Source organism: Gavia stellata, chromosome 2 (genome assembly GCF_030936135.1).
Source record: "Gavia stellata isolate bGavSte3 chromosome 2, bGavSte3.hap2, whole genome shotgun sequence".
Classification (NCBI taxonomy): domain Eukaryota; kingdom Metazoa; phylum Chordata; class Aves; order Gaviiformes; family Gaviidae; genus Gavia; species Gavia stellata.
Genome location: NC_082595.1, coordinates 14,532,758 through 14,554,899, shown reverse-complemented (window position 1 = coordinate 14,554,899; position 22,142 = coordinate 14,532,758). Strand labels below are relative to the sequence as shown.

Sequence of the window (22,142 nt, the reverse complement as noted above, 5' to 3'; positions counted from 1 at the left end):
TTTAATTAATTTAAATCGAAAGATCCAACTTCTCATGATAATCCATTTAGAATACATGGAATACTTTCAAAAAGGCTTCAGATTACAGAAGGTCAACACCATTGCGTAAAGTCAGACTAGCACAAGTAGTACACACTTAGAAACATATTTATGCCAACAATTTTTATAAAGATTAAGACAACAGATCCGATGCAAAAACTCAGCTAATCAGAGTCCCAAGGTACAAAACACTGCTCAGCAATACAGAAAAGTAACTGCAGTTGCTCTAATAGATTAATGTATTTTTACAAAAAGGTTCTCATTGGAATATCTTGAACAGGAGAACCAATTATTACAAAAACTTCAAACTGACCAAGGAAGAAAGACAGTACTCAGAAGAACTCAGCTGGGCTTCTTTACCTCCCACTTCTCTGAGCTGGTGCCATGTTTGAAAGTATAGGCACAAAGTCAGGTTATGTTGGAATATGTAGTAAGAAAAAAATACTTCAGAAGAAAGAGATCCCTGATCACAGTTATGATTATTCTTTTCACATATAGGCTCCTGATAAACAGAATATTTTAGTGAGTGGGGAAAAGCAGAAGATTGCACAACAGTACTTAAAATAGACAAATCACTGACGTTCCATCAGAGAACAGTTTCATAAAAAACAATTCTGGTAGCAAGAGTAAGTTAAAAGGTACCTGCTTCTCCCCATAAACTTATTTTCTGCTCCATTCCATAAGATTTATGCCAGTTATGTCAATGTGACTGCTTGGAATGATGCTGTAAACTGAATCAGTGAAGTTAATTGGATGGGGGAGGGAGGAAACAGCTGTTTTTTCTTAACTCTGATCATGAAATGTTTTATTTAAAAGGAAGCTGCATAGTGAACAGTAAATTGTAGGTATCATAAATATGATATTTCATTCAAAACAACATGTATTGTTGCTATCCAAACGCTCTTGCAGTCAATTTATTTTTCATTGAAGACTTTCAAGAGGGTGTGAGGTTCTGACATGGTAAACAGTTTCAAACTGCCACACCGGTGGAATAAGAGAAGGCTCAGAAGACAATGAGCAGCAGTTCCTTCAGGTGAGAATACCTACCGAGGCATGGAGAGGCAGGAAGCATATTCAAGTCAGTATGCTTTTCACAACAGAAAACAAGACATTGCCTCTAAAAAAAGGGGGGGAAACTTCCACAGCAGCACCTGAAAAATGCAATCTGCTCCCCTGTTGATTCTAGGTAATGTTATGTGAAATACAGGAGCACCTCTGCTGCTATAAAGGATGCCATCCAATGCTTTTCCCCAGGTAGCTTGATGGCATCTATCCTTCCAGGCACGATAAATGAGTAGCTGCCACCATCTCTCCATAGAGGAGCTCAGATACCTTTGAGTCATGCAGTGAGAACTCTGGAGAAACAAATAGCCCTCTGAACACGTCCTCATATACTACTACCAGGAAAGAAAATATCCCTCTCATTCTAGTTATTTGAGAGGAAGTAAGAAGGAAGGAAAGGTTCTTTGTTTTAAAGGAGATTTTAAAATATTTTTAAAGTAAATAAAAAGAAAAAGAAGTTACACAATTACCAGTTTTGAATAAGCATGATTTTAAAATTAATACAATCTGAAAAAAGAAGTGAAAACTAAAAGGACAAAATTCTTCTTCCCCTTCACCCCCCCAATATGCGTTTCCAAAAAATCCCCATGTCGACTTGAAATAAAAGAAAAATCCTTCTCTCATTATTTTAATGAAAAATATTACATGAAGGGGCAAAAATATTCTCCAATTTAACTAGCTCATTTACTGGGGGGTGGGGAACCACATTAAAAAAAACCCCAATTTTTTTCAATATAAAACTTGTTGCAGAGACTGGAATTTCTAAACGTAAAATTAGCACAAACAAAAACAGTTCTAAAGATGGTGAGTAGGTGTTTTCTAACAGTAGCTATATCCAGACACTATGTTTTCAGGAAACTATGCAACATTTTCCAGCAATAAAACATTTAAAAAAAAAAAAAAATCAAGAAAACAAGTGAAGATGTAATTCTACTTTTTCTGGATTTCACATAGATTACCTGCTTTCCTGTATAAACAGAAGCAACAGAATTTAAAGCTATCCTATTTACATCTACCCCAAACTGAAAGCTTAAGTCTCTGCAGGATGTACTTGCCTACAGGGGCAACAACTTTGGAATATGTGCCTGGGTAGCTCTGTAACTGTAGCACCCTCTGCTGATCTTTTAGTTCCAAAACATGTAATTGTACACTCAACCAAGTAGAAAATAAAAAGCATATTTATTGAACATGTTGTTTCTTGAAAATGGTTACATTATTAACTAATGCTATGTGCAGTTTATAAGAAAATGGCTTGCTATGACATATAGTATATTTGCAATTTTATACTACTTGAGCACTCTGGAATATCTTTTTTTCCTGTGTTAACATCAGGTAGACAGTAGATGAAAATCCCAAAACATGCTGTATTTCACTGCTTAAAATTCTCCTTTACAGACCCTGTAGCTTGCTCAGACTGGTGCCAATTAGTAAAGACATTTAAATTTTGGCCCTTGATCATTTCGCCTAATTTAAATGTATACATAATTTGAAATGATTACTGCAGGGATATAATTATACAAGCATTTCAGTCATAACTGCTTTCTCCCACTAGGAAAGGCAGGGGAAGGTGATACTCTGAAAGGCTCATTCTTGCAGAATTTTCCTTGCTTTTTGGACAGTCTGTTAGAAGACATTTTTCTTCTGCAAGGATGAGCATGGTATGTCGCTCCTGGAGCCAGCTGATACTATCCCACAATGCCACCACTGAACCTTCTGCCTGGAAACCATCAGTTCTTTTAAAGGACTACTTAGGACCAGAGATGGTCTCAGGATGTACCATCTTTCTAACAGATGGCATACTGTTGTCTAAAACGAACAGACTGATCCTTTCCTTCATTCCAGTCCTCCTTCCCATGCCTCCTGTTTATGCATAGAATTAAAGCCGCATTAAAGTGCATTTAGCATTGCATCCTGTCTGTGTGGAGAATTCATTTAGAGTTTTCACGTGGAAACTGCTCTCTCAGAAAGGATGAACCCGAGAGAAAAAAGTTTCATGTTTTTCTGGGAAAGTGAAAACCAATTTTAATTTGTAGTGTGAATTTTCATTCACATTAGCAATCCTACAATGAAAACGCATCTTCAGAAATCTTTTTGAAAAAGACAGAATGTAAGTGTACGTACCAAGTTTAAACAAGACATTGTGCAGACACAATTTCCAGAGTTAAAACTTGGGACCCTGCTATACGTCATTTACAGCTACTGAAGTTGGCTCCACTTTTGTCCTGAAGTCTTACTGCTATAAGGCAGCACTTTTGGAAGTAGACACAAGTATTCCTCAAAAGCTGCTTATTGATATTTTATATAATGCTGCCAGCTAGTGGCACATCTTGTACTGAGTTGATATCCACTGGGAGTGTACAGAAAGTGGTATTAACTAGAGTCGGCTCTACCACTCTTCTTTTGATGGTGTATGGTGGTATGGCTGTTAAAGACCATAAGCAGAAAAATCAAAAAGTGAAACAAAAAGGCCATAGAAACGCTCCCTGAAAGAGCTTGTTTTAACACAAGGTACTTAGGAACATTACTAGAAGAAACAAAACAACTCCCCCCTGAACGACACAAACCGTGTTATTTGAACAAAATTATTATCACAGAATCACAGAATCACTAAGGTTGGAAAAGACCTGTAAGATCATCAAGTCCAACCAATAAAAAAAAAAAAAAAACACAAAAAAAAAACCACACCACACAACAACAACAAACCACAACACACCAAAAACCAACCCACCCAACACCACGCAGCTCCATGCCCATCAAGCTACATCCCACACAATGCCACATCCACACGCATTATGTTTAAAAAGGATGCAATATGCAACATGTTTCAGTTTTTACAAAATCTAATCTGTTTAATATACAATTATTTCATAATCTAATAATCTCTAGCAAAACATTAATCTTCCTGATAAATACTCAGTATGGCAGCCAAAACAAATACCCAGAACACTAAAATATTTAATTGTTTTCTGATAACTCGCTCCAAATAATTTAAGTGAAGTTTAGTGACCAGTAAATAAATTCTGACTATGCAGTGGCAGTGTGTCCTAAAAGAACATTAAAGTCTATAATTAGTCAATGTGTCCCCTCACAAAGCATGCTACTGTAGATGGGACTGATAACATGTTCAACACTAGCTAGCTCCATTAGTATTAGGTACTAGAAGAAATAATATAATACCGTTAAAGACCATTTTAGAAATGTTTGGGGTGTTTTTTTTTAGGGTAGACTATCATTTGATAATATGAAGTTCTTAAAGAACACCACAGCAATTGTAAAAAACAGTTGACCTAATTTTAGAAATACTACAACTGTAGTTACCTTGGGGGTAAAAGGAGGCAGGATTACTACCTACCATTTTCACTGTGGGTTAACACAGAGAGCCAAGAAACACACAGAAAATCATCAAAGAAAGAGCCAATTCAAATCAAGGCATAATGGGAGTGCACACAAATTCAGTCAGGTATGATCCAAATACAGCAGCTCAGTAAACACATGGTTGGGGGAACTTTACTATGATGGTGTGACAGAACATAGTTACTCTGGCTTGGACACTGGCGACATTTACTCCATACAGTTGGTAGCAAAAGAGTATGATTATTACACTCCAAGCCAGTGCAGCATGCTGCCAAAAGATAACTTTACAGTTAGCCTAACAGAGTGTAATCTAGAGTGCTTAGTAAAATGGGTATAAATCAGTAATATGTACACCAATACAGACAGACACTTACAGACACATTTAAAAATGGCAAATCAGTGAATCTGGAAATTATATAGCAAACACTGTATATAATAGGACAGCATGAACCCTCAAAGCCATACTGAATCTAAAAGGACAAATATGAATCTTTGTATATACAGAGAAACAGCAAGAAGAACTACAAATGTCATATTACTTCTGTGTTAGCACTGGTGTTGTGCCTATTAGAGTATAAGTCTTGTTCTACCAACTGAAATCAATAATAAAGTAGCTGAAATACTGGAAAGTTAACAGAAGAGCTGACAGCACATCTATGAATAGGAAAGCACATGAAAATTTTAGTAGAGTAAATTATTTGTGTTAACAAGGAAATTTGTGTAGATTGATCACAATGTAAGTACTCACACAGAGAACAAAGATTAAGAAATCATGTTACCATGTTTAACAGAGTAAGGTACACAATCTTGATCCACTACATGAAGCACTTTTAGACAAAGAAAAAAAAAAAAAGGATTTTCTCTGCTGTTCAAAATAAATATCCAAGTTGTTATCTAATGAACTAATATAACAACATTTTTTCTAGATCAAAAATCCCACTTTGGAATTTTTTCCTAATTTTTTCCCTTATTGAGAACAGTTTATGAGAATAAAGTAACTTGTTACAGAAGTCCCTCTAGCTTCCTATTCTGAGAATCTACAGCATCGAATCTCTCTAAATACCTCCCGTAATTTAAGCAAAGCATTTTCTTCCAGATCCTAAATGTCTTAAATCTAAATGTTTTTACCATCCAGCTCATGATGCCTACATCTGTAGCTGATGTCAACCATAATTACAAATGTGAGTTTTCTTTCTCAGCCTTAATATTACTGATTTGGATATTCATATATCCCTTAGATATAATTTTCATTCAGAAATCAGAGAACAAATTTCTCTTCTCTTTGGCAACAGTTAAAGAATATATCCTGAAGTATTTTGTGGCAGGACACACAACTATCTTCAATGTTCAGAACTGAATGAAAGCTAACAAATTTTAAAAAGGAGAGCACATAGTTCACGATTATTTTTTCCTTTCGAAGGCAAAAGATTATTAAATAAATTGACCTTTTTGCTAATGAAAAGCCAGTATTTATTGAAACATAGCTTTGGAATACTAAGACTGGGGTTTTGAGATGAAACACGTATATAGCAGAACAGTTTTATATCATCGCTTTGATAAGGAGGAAGGGATACATTTCTTGAATACCTGGCAAACTTACAGAGACACACCCCCCCAGCTTTATTCTATCAGTTTGCTTGTTTGAAAACAAACCAACCAACCTGAAAAATAAGGCAGAATTATCAAACAGGAATTATATGTATATCTGTAAATGTTAATTATATAATAGTAATTACTTACTACATCGAAAATATTTAAATATTTTTGCTCAGATTCTTTTCCATGTTCTACCACAATTTTATAATTCAAGTCCATTAATAGCACAGATAATTTTATTAATAAGTATACTGACGCAGAGCCATACTGGGTCAGACGTTGAAGGTCCACTTACAGCTCATCTTGTCTCAGGTTAATGCAGCCAGTAACTGATGCTTAGAGAAGAGTGAAAGATCAGGACAAACATATCATCCTACTGCTTCATTAATTCTCCTAACATCCAGCACTTCCTAAGCCATAAGTGATGTCTTTATATTTAATAGCCACAGTGAATTTTTCCCCTTTGCTTTCTGAATTCATGTCATGTTCTAGGATCCAAAACATTCTGTAGGGAGGAATTTCACAACTTGACTGTGTGCTTTCTTTTGTTTTTCTCTGGTTTGAGTTTGCCCTCTCCAAGATACCAGTATCATTGTTTGCTTCCCATTTTCTTGCACTGTTGTTCCTCAGATAGCTGCTGCTGGCCACTGGCCAAGACAAATCAATGGGCTAAACAAATTTTTTGTCCAACCCAGTTTAGCTGCTCTAACCTTCCTGCCACAGTCACAGAGCCAAAAATAACCTGCACTGGGATGACTTAAGGGTGTATCCACACAAACAACTGTGCTACATAAAACAGTGTAACACATAAAACAATAAGGTAGGTAGATCTGTATCTCTGACCACAGTAATGGTATTTCTCAGCTAAATGAAACGGTTATTAAGGGCTCATACAGAAATATTTTATATTGATACAATTAAACTTCTATCAACATAGTACTGTATTTGAATAAACAATGACTTACAGACATTCCCCGTGTTGTCAAAACTTGTAAGAACATCTTGAACATTTAAGAGTCCGTTGTTAAATCTGGAAGAAAACATAAATAGTGACTTTACCAACATATAAACAATAACACCCCCCCAACTTTCCTCTTCAGAAAAGAGGTTCACTGGACACATTCACTTCTCACAAACCCCTTTTACAAACAAGTAGCAAACAGGTACTACTGTAGCCACCAGGTGGAAAACAAGGGGACAATCACTAGTCTTCAAAGTTCCATCACTTAAATTCATGAACCGGGAAGATGTTTCTTGGAAAAGAATACTTTACCAAAATGAAAACATATCCAAAGAGCATCAATTTTTGTTTAGTTGTGGAAGTCACATATAGGAAAGGAAGAATTTTGGTAAAGCGGTTTCTTTGAAGAGGCAAAATAAAAGACTATTTTTGAACAGCAGCTGTACACACATTCCTATTTTCTCCCACGAAATCAAGAACACTTCATTTAATTAATGTGAACAATGAAACTGATTAATGTGTTCAGTGAACTACATTTTCCTTGGTTTTACATTTGCATAACCCAAGTGAAATAAACATTCAAAATTGGGGATAATAAATTAACTGAATTTCACATACCAACTGCAAATTTTAGAACACAGTGAGCAAAACACTGACAGCAGCAGAAAGAACATGCACTGAAGTTGAATAAAAATTTGCCTAAGAAGCTTCCTCTAAATGTTATAAATGTCAGGCTAGCTGGATTCACACACAAAAAAGCAACTAAATTTTTTTAACTATCCCAAGCTAATCTAGGCACAAAAAGAACAAAATAAAAGAATCTTACACTTTACAACAATCAGATCACATAGCTGTTTCACAAATGCATTAAAAAATCTAAAAAGAATTCAGCAAGGCAGTAAAACACAAAAATACAGTCTTTTAATAACGTTTCAAATATAGCTTATAAGGCTGTTTAGGAACATGCTAATTTGAAACACTGAAAAAAAATGGAAGAAATCAAACAGTTCAGCACCTACAAAATTAGTTCTCATTCTCTCAGCTTTTCTTTCCTGAAGGAAGATTGTTGCAAGAATGAAAAAACCCCAAACAAACAAATAACCTTTTTGCAAATACGAAATTGTGTATTTATAGTGTGAAAAAAAAGCTATTTATAGCTTCTGATAAGCATAAGCGTTAAATAAAGAAACAACTAAGTGTTAAAATTTGAGAAGCACCAACCAGCAACTAGACTAATTCTTAAAAAAAAAATGAAAATCTAATGGAAATCAAGTTAACAAACTGAAATGAGCTCATAAACAGGGGCAACGAAGTATATGAACTATATTGGCAAGTTTGTTTTCAATCAGATTGGACAACCAATCCAAGAGTTAATTCAAGGGAAGTGACAAGAAAGTGGATAGGATCAGTAGTTCTGCCAACCACAGAGCTGCCCTTTAAACTGTCCCCTGCTGACTCCTTAGCATCCTACAAATTCCATAACTGTGCATATATCTGACACAGTTAGGGTCTCTCAGACAGCTGTCAATGTCTCATCTTCTAAATGAATGTAAGATGGGGGGAACAGGGCGGGGATGCTGAGACAGTAAAGAAATATTTTGATCTTTGTTGGCTTGTAGATTAGTCCTGGGATAAAACATTTTGGTTTGTTTTTTTCTCCCCACAATTTCTTTATGTACATAGTCCATATATAAAGGAGATTTATCACGCAAATCTCCAAGTGAAACAAACAAAGGTGAGGATGAACAATTTAGCAATCCAGCACCTGTAGTTCAACAGAATGCTATGAAGAAAGAAAACCAGAAGTAAGTGGAGTGTCCTGGTCTAGAAAAGAATACAATTTATATACTTTATGGTCAAAAGGTAGACAAAGGCAAAAAAGAGAAATGATACAACCATAGCACTCGCCTTAAAATCATCACTAAACCAAATTTCAGGCTGTTTCCAAAATAATGGTTTACAATTGGAGACAAGAAGTGGACAGCTCTGGGTACCTCAGCCTGAAGAATAAGCTAAGATTCCACAACAGGTGCATGTTTTAAGGTTGTCCTGAAATTTTGGTGTTTTTATTTAACTCAGTGAATGTTCTTCATCTACATTATTATTTTTGGTACACTTAGTTTTTATTAAGGATCAGTTCTTCCTCTGATTATAAAACTTACTTTCCGTAATTAAAATCAACACACAGAAATTTCAGACATATTCCTACATTTATTATCCAGTGGCCAAAAGCTTGTGGTGTCCAAGTACAAACACAACACACCCCAACGTTTGCTCTCTTGGCCAGCAGCAGCATTTTGCACCTTTTTCTGGCTGCAGCATTCAAAGTCTCTAACCCTCTGTCTCAGCAATCTCTTTCCTGCTTTCACAAATGTTGTTTATGGCAAGCACATAAGTGAGCCATAATTTAATGATGAGAAGCATCCAGCTTTGCTATGAGAGACCCCCCCCTTCTTCTCACTCTTCCAGATGCCCACTCCACATTCATCCCAAAACAGGACAGGGTTTAAATTTAACAGCTGCTTCCTTTAGTCTGACCAGCTTATGAAACCTTCACTGAACAAAAGCAGGGAGCGAGCTCCATCTCCTAGAATGAGAGGAGTAGCCATTATCTCAACAGGGATCTGGATAGCAAAGCCGCCCTCATTTACTCAAAAAAATCACATCTCAGTTCTTAACTATATTACCATTATGGACTATCTTAAGACTGCTCCACATTAGTAACGATGAATCTTCCAAAGTCAATTAGCAGGATAGGAAATACCTCTTCTGCTGATAAAGCTTCTTCTCCCTACGCCAGGCTAAAGAAGCGGCACTTAAATTCCACTGGTAACCACTTAACAGTTAGGGAACACAAACAGTGAAGAGTTGAGCATAACTTCTATTTCAGACAAGTTTTAGGACTGAGGAAAGCAATGTGCCAACAGCTGATCTACTTGTGAAAGGCAGAGCTCAGGTAGACACACTTCCGTACAGCAATAGTCACGTTTTTCCATTTGGAGGGCTATTTGTAGAGCCTGCAGACAAACTCTGCACCATCTACTCCCCAACTCTTTTCCATCACAGATCTGACTTGCAGATTAAAATACACCTGTAAATTAAAATGCACCTGTAAATACTTGTATTCTCTAACCCCAAGTTCTGCCACAAACTACTCATGCCACAAGCTACTCAGTCCTGCACCTAAAAACCACAGCTTCTAGTCTGGGATCCACTGCTCTGTATATACCTCCCCAGCAGTTCTGCAACAGCTGCTGCTTCACGGTCCCATCCCATCAGCTGCTTCTCCATTACCCAGCCCAGAGAAAACTGCCAGTACATGTCACATCTTGTTTCTATGAATGCCTGTCATAATCACAGCTTTCCACAGCATGTCTTACAAACTGTCCATAAAGAGTTTGTAAGTGTCACGTGCACTGCATTATGAAAGTCAAGGAAAGGAATCACAGAAGCTTGTGCTTAAATCCCAACCCCAAAATTCCCATAGATTTCCACAAGCACTCAAAATACAGAAGAACATTAGTATTTAGTGCTTTGGAATATGTCATGAATGTTGTACAGTTCAAAGAACTTCAAAGAAGTTCAAAGCTGTGATTGCTGAGATCAACAAAGTAATTCAAACAAATATAGGTAAGCATCATAGAGAAAGTGAATTTCAGGCCAGCGTGTTTAATATGATCTACAGTGTTCTTATTATAAGTCTTCAAGGTATAATATGCAAAAATTTCTATGGCTGAGGCAGTAAGTTATAGAAGACAAATCTATGAATCATAAACTAATTTAACTCATGTTTCTCCTGATATGAAGCAAAGCAAAATTCCTTACTCTGGACTATGAATAAATCAACTTTGGATGTATAAATAAAGTCAGAGAAAAAGAAAGAGAGAGAGAGAGAGAGAGAGAGAGAGAGGCAACACAAGTGGCAGACTTTTACATGTATTTATAAATAGCTGTAGACAGTAGAATAAAAATAATCCTTCAGCAGCTCCCTATTAATGTATGCTTTTAATCAACCATAATGAACTAAAACTATGTTCCTTCTCTTCTTTTATATTATTCTTCAACTGAATGAGGAAAAATAATACAAATAACTAAATACATATAGTAAACTTAAAACAACCTACAAAAACTAAGATAGACTATATTTCCATATAATACTTAAAAGAAAAATACCCACAACACATCACCATACATTACTAACCTCCTTACAAAATAAAACTACAATGAAAGGCAGGATAAGGGTGAAAAAGTTACTGCTAACGGTACTTTACAAAATGGCTTGGTGAGTGTCACCATCACGTGTCATTGCAGCCCAGTAAGAATCTCAGTGTCATCTGCAAACTTTGTTATCTGATCAAATTTTTTCTGGGCCAGAGTATAGCAAAACAAGATAACTCTTCTTTCACTCCAGTTCAAGATTTCAGCTTAATATGGTAAGAAACCAAACCAATGGCTTCTTTGACTACAAATTCTTTTTATAAATACACACGTCTTGGGCAATATCATGAAACAGTCTTAATTTCTTCAGTGAATGAAAGTAGTATATTACCAGATCACTTTTTATCTCTTTCCTCAACTTCCTCCTTCTGTGGCCAAGCCTTTATGCTACTAAATCCACATGTTGTCTCTTAGCATGCAATAAATGGAAGAAAGCAAGTTTATCATAGCCACACAAATAGTCCATAAGATGTAGGCAATATTCCTTGAAATCTGCTTTCCTTCTTTTTTTTCATGTCTATCCCTAAAATAAAAACTCATTAAAACTTCAAAATGTTATTAGCAGAAATTTCCTATAGGAACAGCCAATGGAATTCACTCCTAAACCATTTTCTAACTACCACTTGCCACAGACAAGTAACATGCCTCTCATTTCCAAACCAAAGGTCTAGAATAATCTAATAATTTCTTTCATATTTTTATCTAAAGGTTCATTCATATTCAGAATAAAAGCATGACACCTTGCAAAGAACACTTAACACTCTTTACAAAGATTTAACCCTTCCTGTAAGCTGCTAACATTGTTCTTTTCAGTTCTGCATTTTAGTATTAGAAACACCCAATGACTGATCAATGGAAAGTATTTTACCACAGAAATAACTTATTTATTCTCTAATTGCTTAAAATGAGCCTACAATTTTAAAGTAAATCCATACCCTGAAATAAAAAATGGGAAGATATTGATTGCTCCTTTTTTAACTGTAATAAAAGAATAATTTTCCTGTCTAAAAAACAGACACCCTCTCCACAGTGAGACACTGCATCTTTATGATCTATAATCACTTCATTGCTAGAACTATTCATACAAAATTTAAAAGCATATTCCTGACTAAGAATAGAAGGATTTAGAAATGCAATATTAAATAAACATTTTAAAATGTCTCTACTTACTCTGTATCTTATCACCAAGAAAACAAGTATTTAGCACATGCATAATTTTTAAAAGCAAAGTGAAATATCCCCAAAGTTAAAAAGAATTTGAAGAAACCTAGCAAATAAACATGAAAGTTTTATGAATAAAAACTTAGTTTTAACGGAGAAAAGACCCAGAAGGCTAGATAATATCTGTAATGAAAGATACCTTTTTCCACTTCAAGCTTGCAAGAAATTTCATTCAAAACAAGGTTTATATTTTTCATCTGCAGGCTAGATTACTTAGTTCACTGTATCCAAATACGAACGTGAAAACTGCACCAAGATTCCAGCTTGGACTGAATATGTCTACATTCGACATGTTAGACTGTAATAAACAGTCAGCCTGATTCTCAGGCTGACTTCCTGTCAGTTGAGGGATTTATTTTTTAACTAATGTTAATTGCAAACAACACTAGAGAGCAATTTCATGTATGTAGCCACCCAATTCATACCATGAAGACAAGGATGTAGTGTGTAGGAGCATCAAATATGGTACAAATCCAAATGAGACTAGACTAATCAAATGAGATTCTGGATTATAACACAAGAAACTTCATTTTGACACATCTTTCACTGCTAACAAAAATCACACTCATCAGACACTCTTCTTCATACCCCAGAGCTACCATGAAGCACCTTAGTACCTATACAAACTTCAAGAGACCACATTCCACCGTGTATTGTAAATCTACATTTCATTAAGCACACCAGAGATCACTGTTTAACCAGAAGAGTTATGGGGATTTTTAAAATAAGTCAATGATGTTGTCACCTCAAGGATCTAGTCAAAATGTCACGTAAATCCAGCTTAATTTTTTCAAGCAAAAATTGCCTTATATTAGTGCCCTGACTTCCTGCTTTGGAAGATTTGTTATTAAGAATCCTGAAATAAACTAGTGACAAAAACCCATGGCATAAGCTCTTCTTTCCCAAATGTGAATCCAACCTGATTTTCGTTGGAAAACCAGCAGCTTATTAAAACAAGCTGCATTGAGAAGTTCAGAAAAGCACGTACATGACTGGTAGTTCCTACTGAAGCTTCTATTTGCCTAACAAACCGGACCCCAAGTCCCTCTAGAGCAGTAATTCCACCTAGGTCATAGCATATCTGAATATACAATTTGATGCGTTTTGATAGCCCTTGAACTGATATAGCTTGACCTTTATACTCTTTGCCAAAAGCCACTAACAACCTTATGAACTTTCTTAAGTACTTAGTCTTGTCAAGATACTAGCTGACAACCCTTTTAACATCCAGCATATGCAGTGAGCTTTCCCAAGATGTTAATGCATAAGGAAAACATATGTAGATAAAAATTCAAAAGCACTTTTGTCAAGACTTTAGAGGGGCTACAGCAACATTTTTTTCCTAACAAAAAGATATACAAAAAGGCTCTGCTGCTCAAGCATCCTGTTCTAGGTTTACCTAACTGATGTTATTGTTAATAATATGCTAATAATATGCTCTTGTAATCTTGTTAAAATTGTTTCTATTTATGAAAATTATGATAATTAATATTTTGCCAATGGGAGGAGAGAAATGAAGGGTATACTGTCAGATATACAGAGAATGCTTAAGTTTCCAGGACATGATCAATTCTCAAAGATCCAGGGATGCTTACTCCAAGATTTCTTATCTTCTAGATATGCAAGTTCCAGCGAGAACTGTTGCTCCGTTATGCATGTTAAACTATTATGTTTACCCTCTTAAATTACTGCTTCTGCAAAACCAGAAGAAACTTTATTTAATACAGACTTAAAGTAAAGCAGATTTTGTTGCAGGATTTATACTTTGTCCCTGGCAAAATACACAGCGAGTATTTTGTTCTTCCCTTCTTCACCATCCTGCAGTATTCTGAAATAATATGTGTATGCTGTCGCTACTACTTCAATATAGAGAGAAAACATTTTAATATAGAAGTGTAAGTAAGTTCTGATCATTATTCCTAAAAGGATCGGTTATTACCATTTTTATAGATCACTGAGTATCTTCTAGAATGGAACAGAATAGGGGGGAAAAAATAAAAATCCATACCAGGATACAATCTCCCTATTCTTCTTAATATAGAAGATCAGCCTGGCATTCCCTTGGCTTTTGTACTGCTGGCACAGGTGAACCTTAGCTCGCCTCCTACCTTAAAACTCACGTAACTAGTAAATTAAGGAAGTGACACCAAGTATTGCAAACCATGGTAGTGAACTAAGGAGATCGAATAAAGAAGTTCAGGAATGCAGCATAAAGGATTGCAGACTTGCTCAGCCTAAATTCTACCTAAACGCCTTACATTTCCCATTACCAGTGTGCCTCTGAAGACATAAAACCAGGGACTAGAGACACTGCACAAAGAGATTAGGTAGACTGTGAGCATCTGGATGAATCAAGTTGCATGAATCAAGATCTACCAAGCTGTAGATATGTACAAAACAGAACAAGGAAAAGGACACCAAAGCAGGAGAAAAGGAAAAAAAAAAATCCCACCTAGTAATGAATGGGAGCTATAAACGTCTCTGTTTTGCTAAAGCTACTGAAAATTCATTAACACTCCTTCAGTGGGTTTTTGGGTTTGTGTGTTTTGGGGGGTTTTTGTTGTTTTGTTTTGTTTTGTTTTTTTTTTAATACAGATATCTTCAATGTTTTACTTGTTCTATTATACAACAGATTTCTTCATTAGGTACAAACCATTTCTGTAGGAAGAAGAAATTTTTTGTTCTTTTGTTTTGCAAACTGGCTTTCAAATTATCATTGAGTTTTACAAGAACTATTAAGAAGAAAATTGAATAAAATATAGATCACTACCAAAAAGCTTTTAGAACTTTATGAATAACATCATGTCATTAAAATTTTCATTAAGATTACAAGTAAATGTGTTCAGTATTTTTACATCCTATTTTATAAGAAAAATGTCAAAACAGAAAGCTATTAGAAATATAAAATAAATGCTCATATTTGCATTCTGTTATAGGTACAATCATCAGTATTTTCATTCAAGCTCTGGCACTTCAGTGAAATGTACCGGGAAAAAAAAAATAATCAGACAAGCTGCTTACTGTAACAAACAACTAAAAATAACACCTAACAGTTTATTTGTAAACTATGTCCTAGTTATACAAAGTTAAATTATGCCCTAGTTATACTGGAAGAATGACTAATGAGTTTTATATTTGAGGCCAGTACGAGATCTTAGGAAGTACTTAAAACTTAAACAATGGTTACCTTAAAGACACACTATACTCAGGATAAAAGATGCTTTTATACTGAAGCCAGGTCCCAGTTTCCTCTTCTGTATTCTGGTCTTCTATTGAAAAGAGATTGAATGATGTGAACCTTCTTACAGACACTTGTTGGAGATGCACATCTTTCAAATGCTTTTTCTTCAGAACCTTTTAAATAAAGAACAAATTAAACATTAAGAATAAAACTTTCAAGAAAAGAACAAACACAGATTTACATAACTGAAGAGGCAAGTCTAGAATCAACCATAATAGCTATGCTATTAGTTAATAGCTATGAATACCTAGTCCAAGGATGTCAAGCCTGAGAAAAATAATAGTGGTATTGATGGTAGGGGTCAAAAGAATGGATTATGAATTTTTTATGTCTCAGTAACTGTAAAGCAAATGTACTGTGTTCACAAGTACACAAAGTTGCTTTTTTAACTCCCACTCCAGCAAACCCACACCAGAATTAGAGGCAGACTGTTTCACAGAGCAAGCAGTGCCCTCACCAAGCAACTTCCATGCCACTCACTGTCCCTAGAAATGATGAAAAAAAAACCCAAAACAAAACAAGGGTATCTTCTGTAGAATCTAAATGACTAAACCCAAAACATGATCCTCAGGTGCCTGAATGATATGTGTTTCCCAGGTAGACTACTTCCTAGCCTAGAAGTCTACTGCTGCACACTTGCAGAATTGCTGCCAAACTTGCCTGAGTTGAGAAACTTGCTACCTGTCCCAGGCCCCAGGCTTTGAGATGCCACAACTGCATATTCCTCTATCAGGCCCCCATAAGGGGACTGATGCATTAGCCAACCTTAAATGAGTCCAAAAATACACTGACAGCACAAAGTTCAGTGCTAAGAGACTGAAGAATTCAAGGCAGTGGCAGAGACAGAACATGGCCATTCACATTTTTTAAATGATTAAAACACTTGTTCAGGAAAGTGAAAACATGGGCTCGCTGTCCTGCATAGTCTACTCCACTCAGCTGTGTTTCGGGGAGTGAGGTATCAACTCCTCCGTACGGGAAGACCAGGCACCCAGCCCGTTTGAGCTGTATCATTGCACAGAAGACAACTAGCAGTTCCCCGCCAGACAAAAAGGCTTATTCTTTAGGTCTGTGATGTGGAAGGAGAGATGTCCTGGATTTAACATCTTTCTCCTAACATTGGACAGAATACATAAATAATTGCCATTGCATTTTTAAAATGAAGGTGCATAAGCAGTCTACAGTGATGAAAAAAACAGAGCAGAAAAGGAACATCACTATAAACAGACAGAGCTACAGGGAATAGCTCTATTGAGTAGGAGAGCACCACAATGTATCGTTTCGCCAACCAGAGCTAAATCTGAAGTAAAATGAGAAATAGCTCTCCAGAATTTGAAACTTGAAATGGAAGCTTTGCATATGGGATGCGTACAAGAAAATGACGGATCAGAGATTTTTTTTGCTGCACCCAACTTTTGTTGACTCTGCTTTAACTGGAAATGCACTCACATCCCACAGCCTTTCAATTTGATGTCATGACCTATTATTTTGCAGGATACTTGGAAATACTACATATGTGAGCCGAGCAATTGTATTTGCTATGCTGTTACTTTCTAACAGCAGCTCTGATGCATCTTATTGTGTTTGGATCTTGCATCTGATGCATCTTATTGTGTTTTCATTGGCAGGTCTCAGCATATGAAAGGCACAGGCATTTTCATCAGAGTATTAAAAATGGCTGTGTGCTGCCCACACTATTTCTTCTACTTTTGTAACACGTGGGAAAAACACACATACGAAGGAAACGGCAAAAATATCAAAACAGGAGAACCACATTAAAAGACTAACAGAATTAAGACCTTCATATAATAGTGGCATGCCTGGAAACAAAATGGACCAACTTGACGACTACAAAAACCCACCAAGACCTAATTTTCAGAAAAGCATGTTGTTTTGGGGCTTTTTTTTTTTTTTCACGCAAAGGCAAGCCATTACTAACAAGAAAAAATATCCAGCAGTGACAACACTTTCCTGGTTGCAGGTTTTTGTTCTACAAAGACATCTTTTAGTCACTCTGTAAAATGCATTCTCTGGGTTAGCAGAAAATTGCATGAGCATTTGAGTACTCACAAGAACATTTCTCCCACAGCCTCAAACTAAAATCAAGAGGTCTAAGATCTGAAAATTACAACAGCAGGTCAAATCTTTTAAAAACCAAAGTATATCTGGGAAAACAGAGCACAAAGGAAGAATATGTTACATTATTTATATCTAACTCTGTATTTTTACATAAGGATCAAAATATTTTTTTTCCCTAAAAGCATCACAATTGTGCTACAACCTACAAACATATGCTGCTGCGATAGGATAAGCCACTGACAAAAAAAAAGGTGACAAACCTATTTAAACTTATAACAATGTTTTGAAGAGGTTGAAAGATAGTCTTCTCTGTTTTCATGATGCCCTTCCAATGAAGATGAAGCTCCCTAACTTCCTGCACACTGCCATTATAAATGAACATGTCCCAAGGACCTATAAAACCAGTAGCTAATATCAAAGCAAGCTAAAGGCTTCTCAGCAGAATAGCCACAATTATTCTTTTTAATGATGGCAGAGTAGAACTATTGTGGGGAGAAATCACTGGACACCACTGTTCTTTGGTTGGGACTGGTGGCCTCTTTATCTCCTCCCTCAGTAACTTTCAGCTAAGGTTATCTGCATATTTTTATTTCAAAGAATTCCAGAAGCCTTGTTTCACTCTCTTCAAGATCTTCTTTTGGTATTGAAAGGCCCCGTCTTCTGCACAAGATCTTTATATACACAAGTGTTGAGCTTGTACACGAGTCATACATACAAATATTACCTAAATAAATAATAATATTTTAGGTTCTGTAATGAAAAGTTGTCTTCCAACAATTAGGTTCAATAAACAACAACAAAAAACCCCAATGCAAGCTCACACTTCTACCCTACGGTTTTCCCTCTGTCAAACTTGCATTTTCTTTCCTCTTTAACTTCACCTAGCAATATAGAAGTCTAAGGCAATTCTTTCTTCACGAACACTTCTAACATTAAAAAAAAAAAAAAAAAAAAGGCCAGAAAGGAGCACCAGACTGTCTCCTGGTTTAGAAAGATTCTAGTAAAATTTTACCACAGATAGAAATTACAGGCCCCTGGTATTTAATCACAATATTAAGACCATATTTAAGAATCCCTATAAAACCTAAAGGTGTTTTATCACTTTAAAAAACCAAAACAAAACATGCGGAGAAAGACAGCCACCTGAAATTTCCTGTATTTCTTCCACCTCATTGTGTATGGCCTAGTTGCACTAAAAGCCAAATTCAGTAACAGCTGACGTTCTACAAACCTCCACTCAGTTCTAGGGCACTGCCTGGAACATGCTATTTTGTACACTTGAGAAAGTTTCTACCTCATCACCTACAGCATAATCTATAACTACACCATCTCTAAAGATCATCAGTAGGACTGGACATTATTTATTTTTACAAATAGTTTATATACCAAATTGTTTTATTCAACTGTAAACAATTTGCAAACTCAAGACTAACAGAAACATGGAAAAAGATCTGGACCACAGGCACTCTTCACAGAGGGAGGACCAGGAAGAGAAGAGAAAGTGTTTTAGAAGTTGTTCTGTTGAGAAAAAAGAGAAAGAAAAACAAAGGCCACTGCCCTGTCCTCACTTTAGCTTTTATTTTTCAATTCTGGAAGCTAAAGCACGTTAGCAGGTGAGCAAGACTTCTGTGAGAAGAAGAGCAAGAGGAAGGTAACAGGCAGGATAAACATATAAAGCTTACAGATTTCAAGAAAGTTTTTATTAAACTTTCTATAGGGAGCAACTTAGTTTATGCCTATTCCTCTAACTTCCCTGCTAAAGACTACAAACTGAATAATGCCATCAGTTGCACAGACTAGTAGAGCTTAAAACACAGCCTTAGAGAATTTACTTCAGTCATTTATAAATGCATACTGCACGTGTAACTTACCTTAGCATTTTATTTTAAGCAAAAAATATTTTCCTTGATTCTGACAAGCGAAGTTTTAAAATATCGCCAAACTTCAAACTCAGTACATATATAAAACACTTTATCAATAAAGAACACACAGGTAATTATGCAAACCCCTGGTTCTTTATGCTAGCTTCATAGGATACCTGATAAAAGGGCTTTTTTCTTAATTAAATCAGCAAGCACGCACTCAAGCACCCTTACCATAGCAAATCAATTTGCGTATGCAGTGAATGAAAGCAAATTCAATATGTAAACACACCACAGAACTGATTTCACATAAGGCGTTATTATAAGCAGTATGAAAAGCATTTTTAAAAGCACTGTAAGAAACACTTTGACAGTGCTCCTTTAAAGATGTTATAAAGGAAGGTTGATACCTTCTTCCAATCCATAGATAGATCCGAGCATCACTGTAGTAAAGAGTGCAGAACTGATTTTTATTTCAGATGTACCAGTAAGATTAAATCGATCCTTGCTCATCGTACCATACAAAAATCAACAGAAAAGCTAAAGAACACAGAAAAACCCAGGGAATCTGCAGAGGAAAAGGTCACAGATACATGTAGTTTGAGGAGGAAATGGAAGCCTTCTCCCCAAGTACCTACACACACCCCCAGACCCCCATTCGATTGTTATGAAAAGTTCCTTATGATTTTAAGGGACAGGGATATACTAAAGGCAGTATGTTGAAGTAAAATAATAACTAGTTTAGCCGCAGAGCATAGCTTACATAGTCTGCCAGAACCGAAACCTACATAGACAAACCTGATACTCCGACCAATAGCTTTGAGATCTCCTGCTTTACAGTATAATAAAACAGAAGTTTGTCCTGTTGAACAGGACTGGGGAATTTACAAACCAAAAACACACACAAAGAAAAGGTCAGTATTAACTTCCCCACGCCTCCCGCTGTTACCCCACTGCAGCCAGGTGCCCCTTTCAACCCAGCTGCTGCCATCAGACCCACTGCCGCCACTCTGCCTTCTCGGGGAGAGCTCGCCATGGGCAGCTCCAGGCACCCATTTGCACAAAACTAAACATTTAAGTTAGGGATGTAAATATCACGTCCAGTAACGATAACAACTAATGAAACTGATTCGGGTTTTTAAGCCTTTACGCCTATGGTTATCTGCAGAGGAATCCTTTCCAACCTTGCACTGCTCCTGAAGGGTCCGAAAAAAGTATGGAAGGCCGGAGCTGACAAGCTGCTGTTCACCCGGAGCACAGGTGTAACCACTCGCTGCTTCTTCCTCCTCATCCTCTTCCAAGCACGGCCCCATCGCTCACCAGACCGCCAGCAGCTGCAGGGAGAGCTCAGTTTTCGCTGCCAGGTGAGCGGGGGCTCGCCCCAGCTCCCCATGAATTGGGTAGCAGCTGTGATAACCATCTCCAGCAGCATCGAGGGAAGGTGTCAAACCACAGCCTGAAAATATCAAGCTACTGCCTTCAGGCGACGGGGTGCCAAGGGGGTGCGGGCCCTCCCCCTGTTAACGCTGCCTGTAAGACCACAGACCGCTTTGGGGGTGTACTGAAGGCACGCTTTCAAGAGCCGTGTGTGCACATATGTATTTATATATATTTATTATTGCTATTTTTCCCAGGAAGAGGACCGTAAACCGCTTTGCAAGCCCCAGCATACTATTCGTCGCAATCCTCCTGTCAGGGGTGCGGGCAGCTCTTCGCAGCGCGGCTTTCCGCACACCTCCAGCGCCGGCAGGATTCCCCGCCGGCACCGGCACCCCCGCCCGGGGCAGAGCCCGGCCCCTCGGGCTCTGCGAGCTACCGGCCGCACGGACCCGCGACCTCCTGCCAGCGCCCGCCGCCCCCGGGGGAGCGGCAGCCCAGCGCGAAAGGACGCGAGGGGACACGAACCGCCCCGGCCCCGGGCGCCGCAGAGACGCGCTCCCCTGCGGCTGCCCCGCCGGCCCACCCCGTCCCGGCAGCTCCTCCCGCCCGCGGGCTCCCCCTACCTGTCCGAGCAGCCGCCAGCGGGCTCTCGCCGCTCCCGCACCGCTCGCTTCGCGCTTGCCCGCGGCGGGGCGGCGCGGAGAGTCGGGAGCCTCGGCCATGCAGCGGTGGGGAGCGCCTGGAGCTGAAGCGGCGGGAGCGCGCAGACCCTCCCTCCGCGCGCGGGGAGCGCTTCCCTGGTCAGCGGGGACTTGCCGCCGAGCGTCCAGCGGCTGCTAGGACCGCCGGGCTAGGGCTTGAGGGGGAGGAAGTGGGTGGCCATCTTTGTTAAGGGCAGCAGCGTATTCCACGGCTGCCCGAGGCAGCACTGAGGAGGCAAGCTGCTGCCGCGGTACTCCCGGCTCTTCCGGCTCACCGGAGGGGCGGGAGCGCGCCTCAAAACGGGTCGCCTGTGGCCTCCGCGCCCCGCAGCGAAACGATGCGTAAAACGGGCGCGACTTGAGGAAGCCGCGCCAGCCCGCCCGGTGTGCGGCTGCCCGCCGCGGCTCCGCGCCCCCGCGCTGCCATC

The 22,142-nt window shown here is 38.0% G+C and overlaps 1 protein-coding gene across 1 annotated transcript in view; it reads right to left on the bottom strand.

Moving 5' to 3' along the window:
- CAMKMT (calmodulin-lysine N-methyltransferase) overlaps nt 1-21,735 on the bottom strand; it is a 224,799-nt gene extending 203,064 nt beyond the window's left edge. Inside the window, exons 1-3 of the mRNA XM_059835533.1 lie at nt 21,637-21,735; nt 15,639-15,805; nt 7,017-7,081 (exon numbers count right to left, since the gene is read on the bottom strand). Of these exons, the coding sequence (XP_059691516.1) occupies nt 7,017-7,081; nt 15,639-15,805; nt 21,637-21,735 (331 nt within the window). The remainder of the gene's footprint in view (nt 1-7,016; nt 7,082-15,638; nt 15,806-21,636) is intronic.
- Between the last annotated feature and the right edge of the window lie 407 nt (nt 21,736-22,142).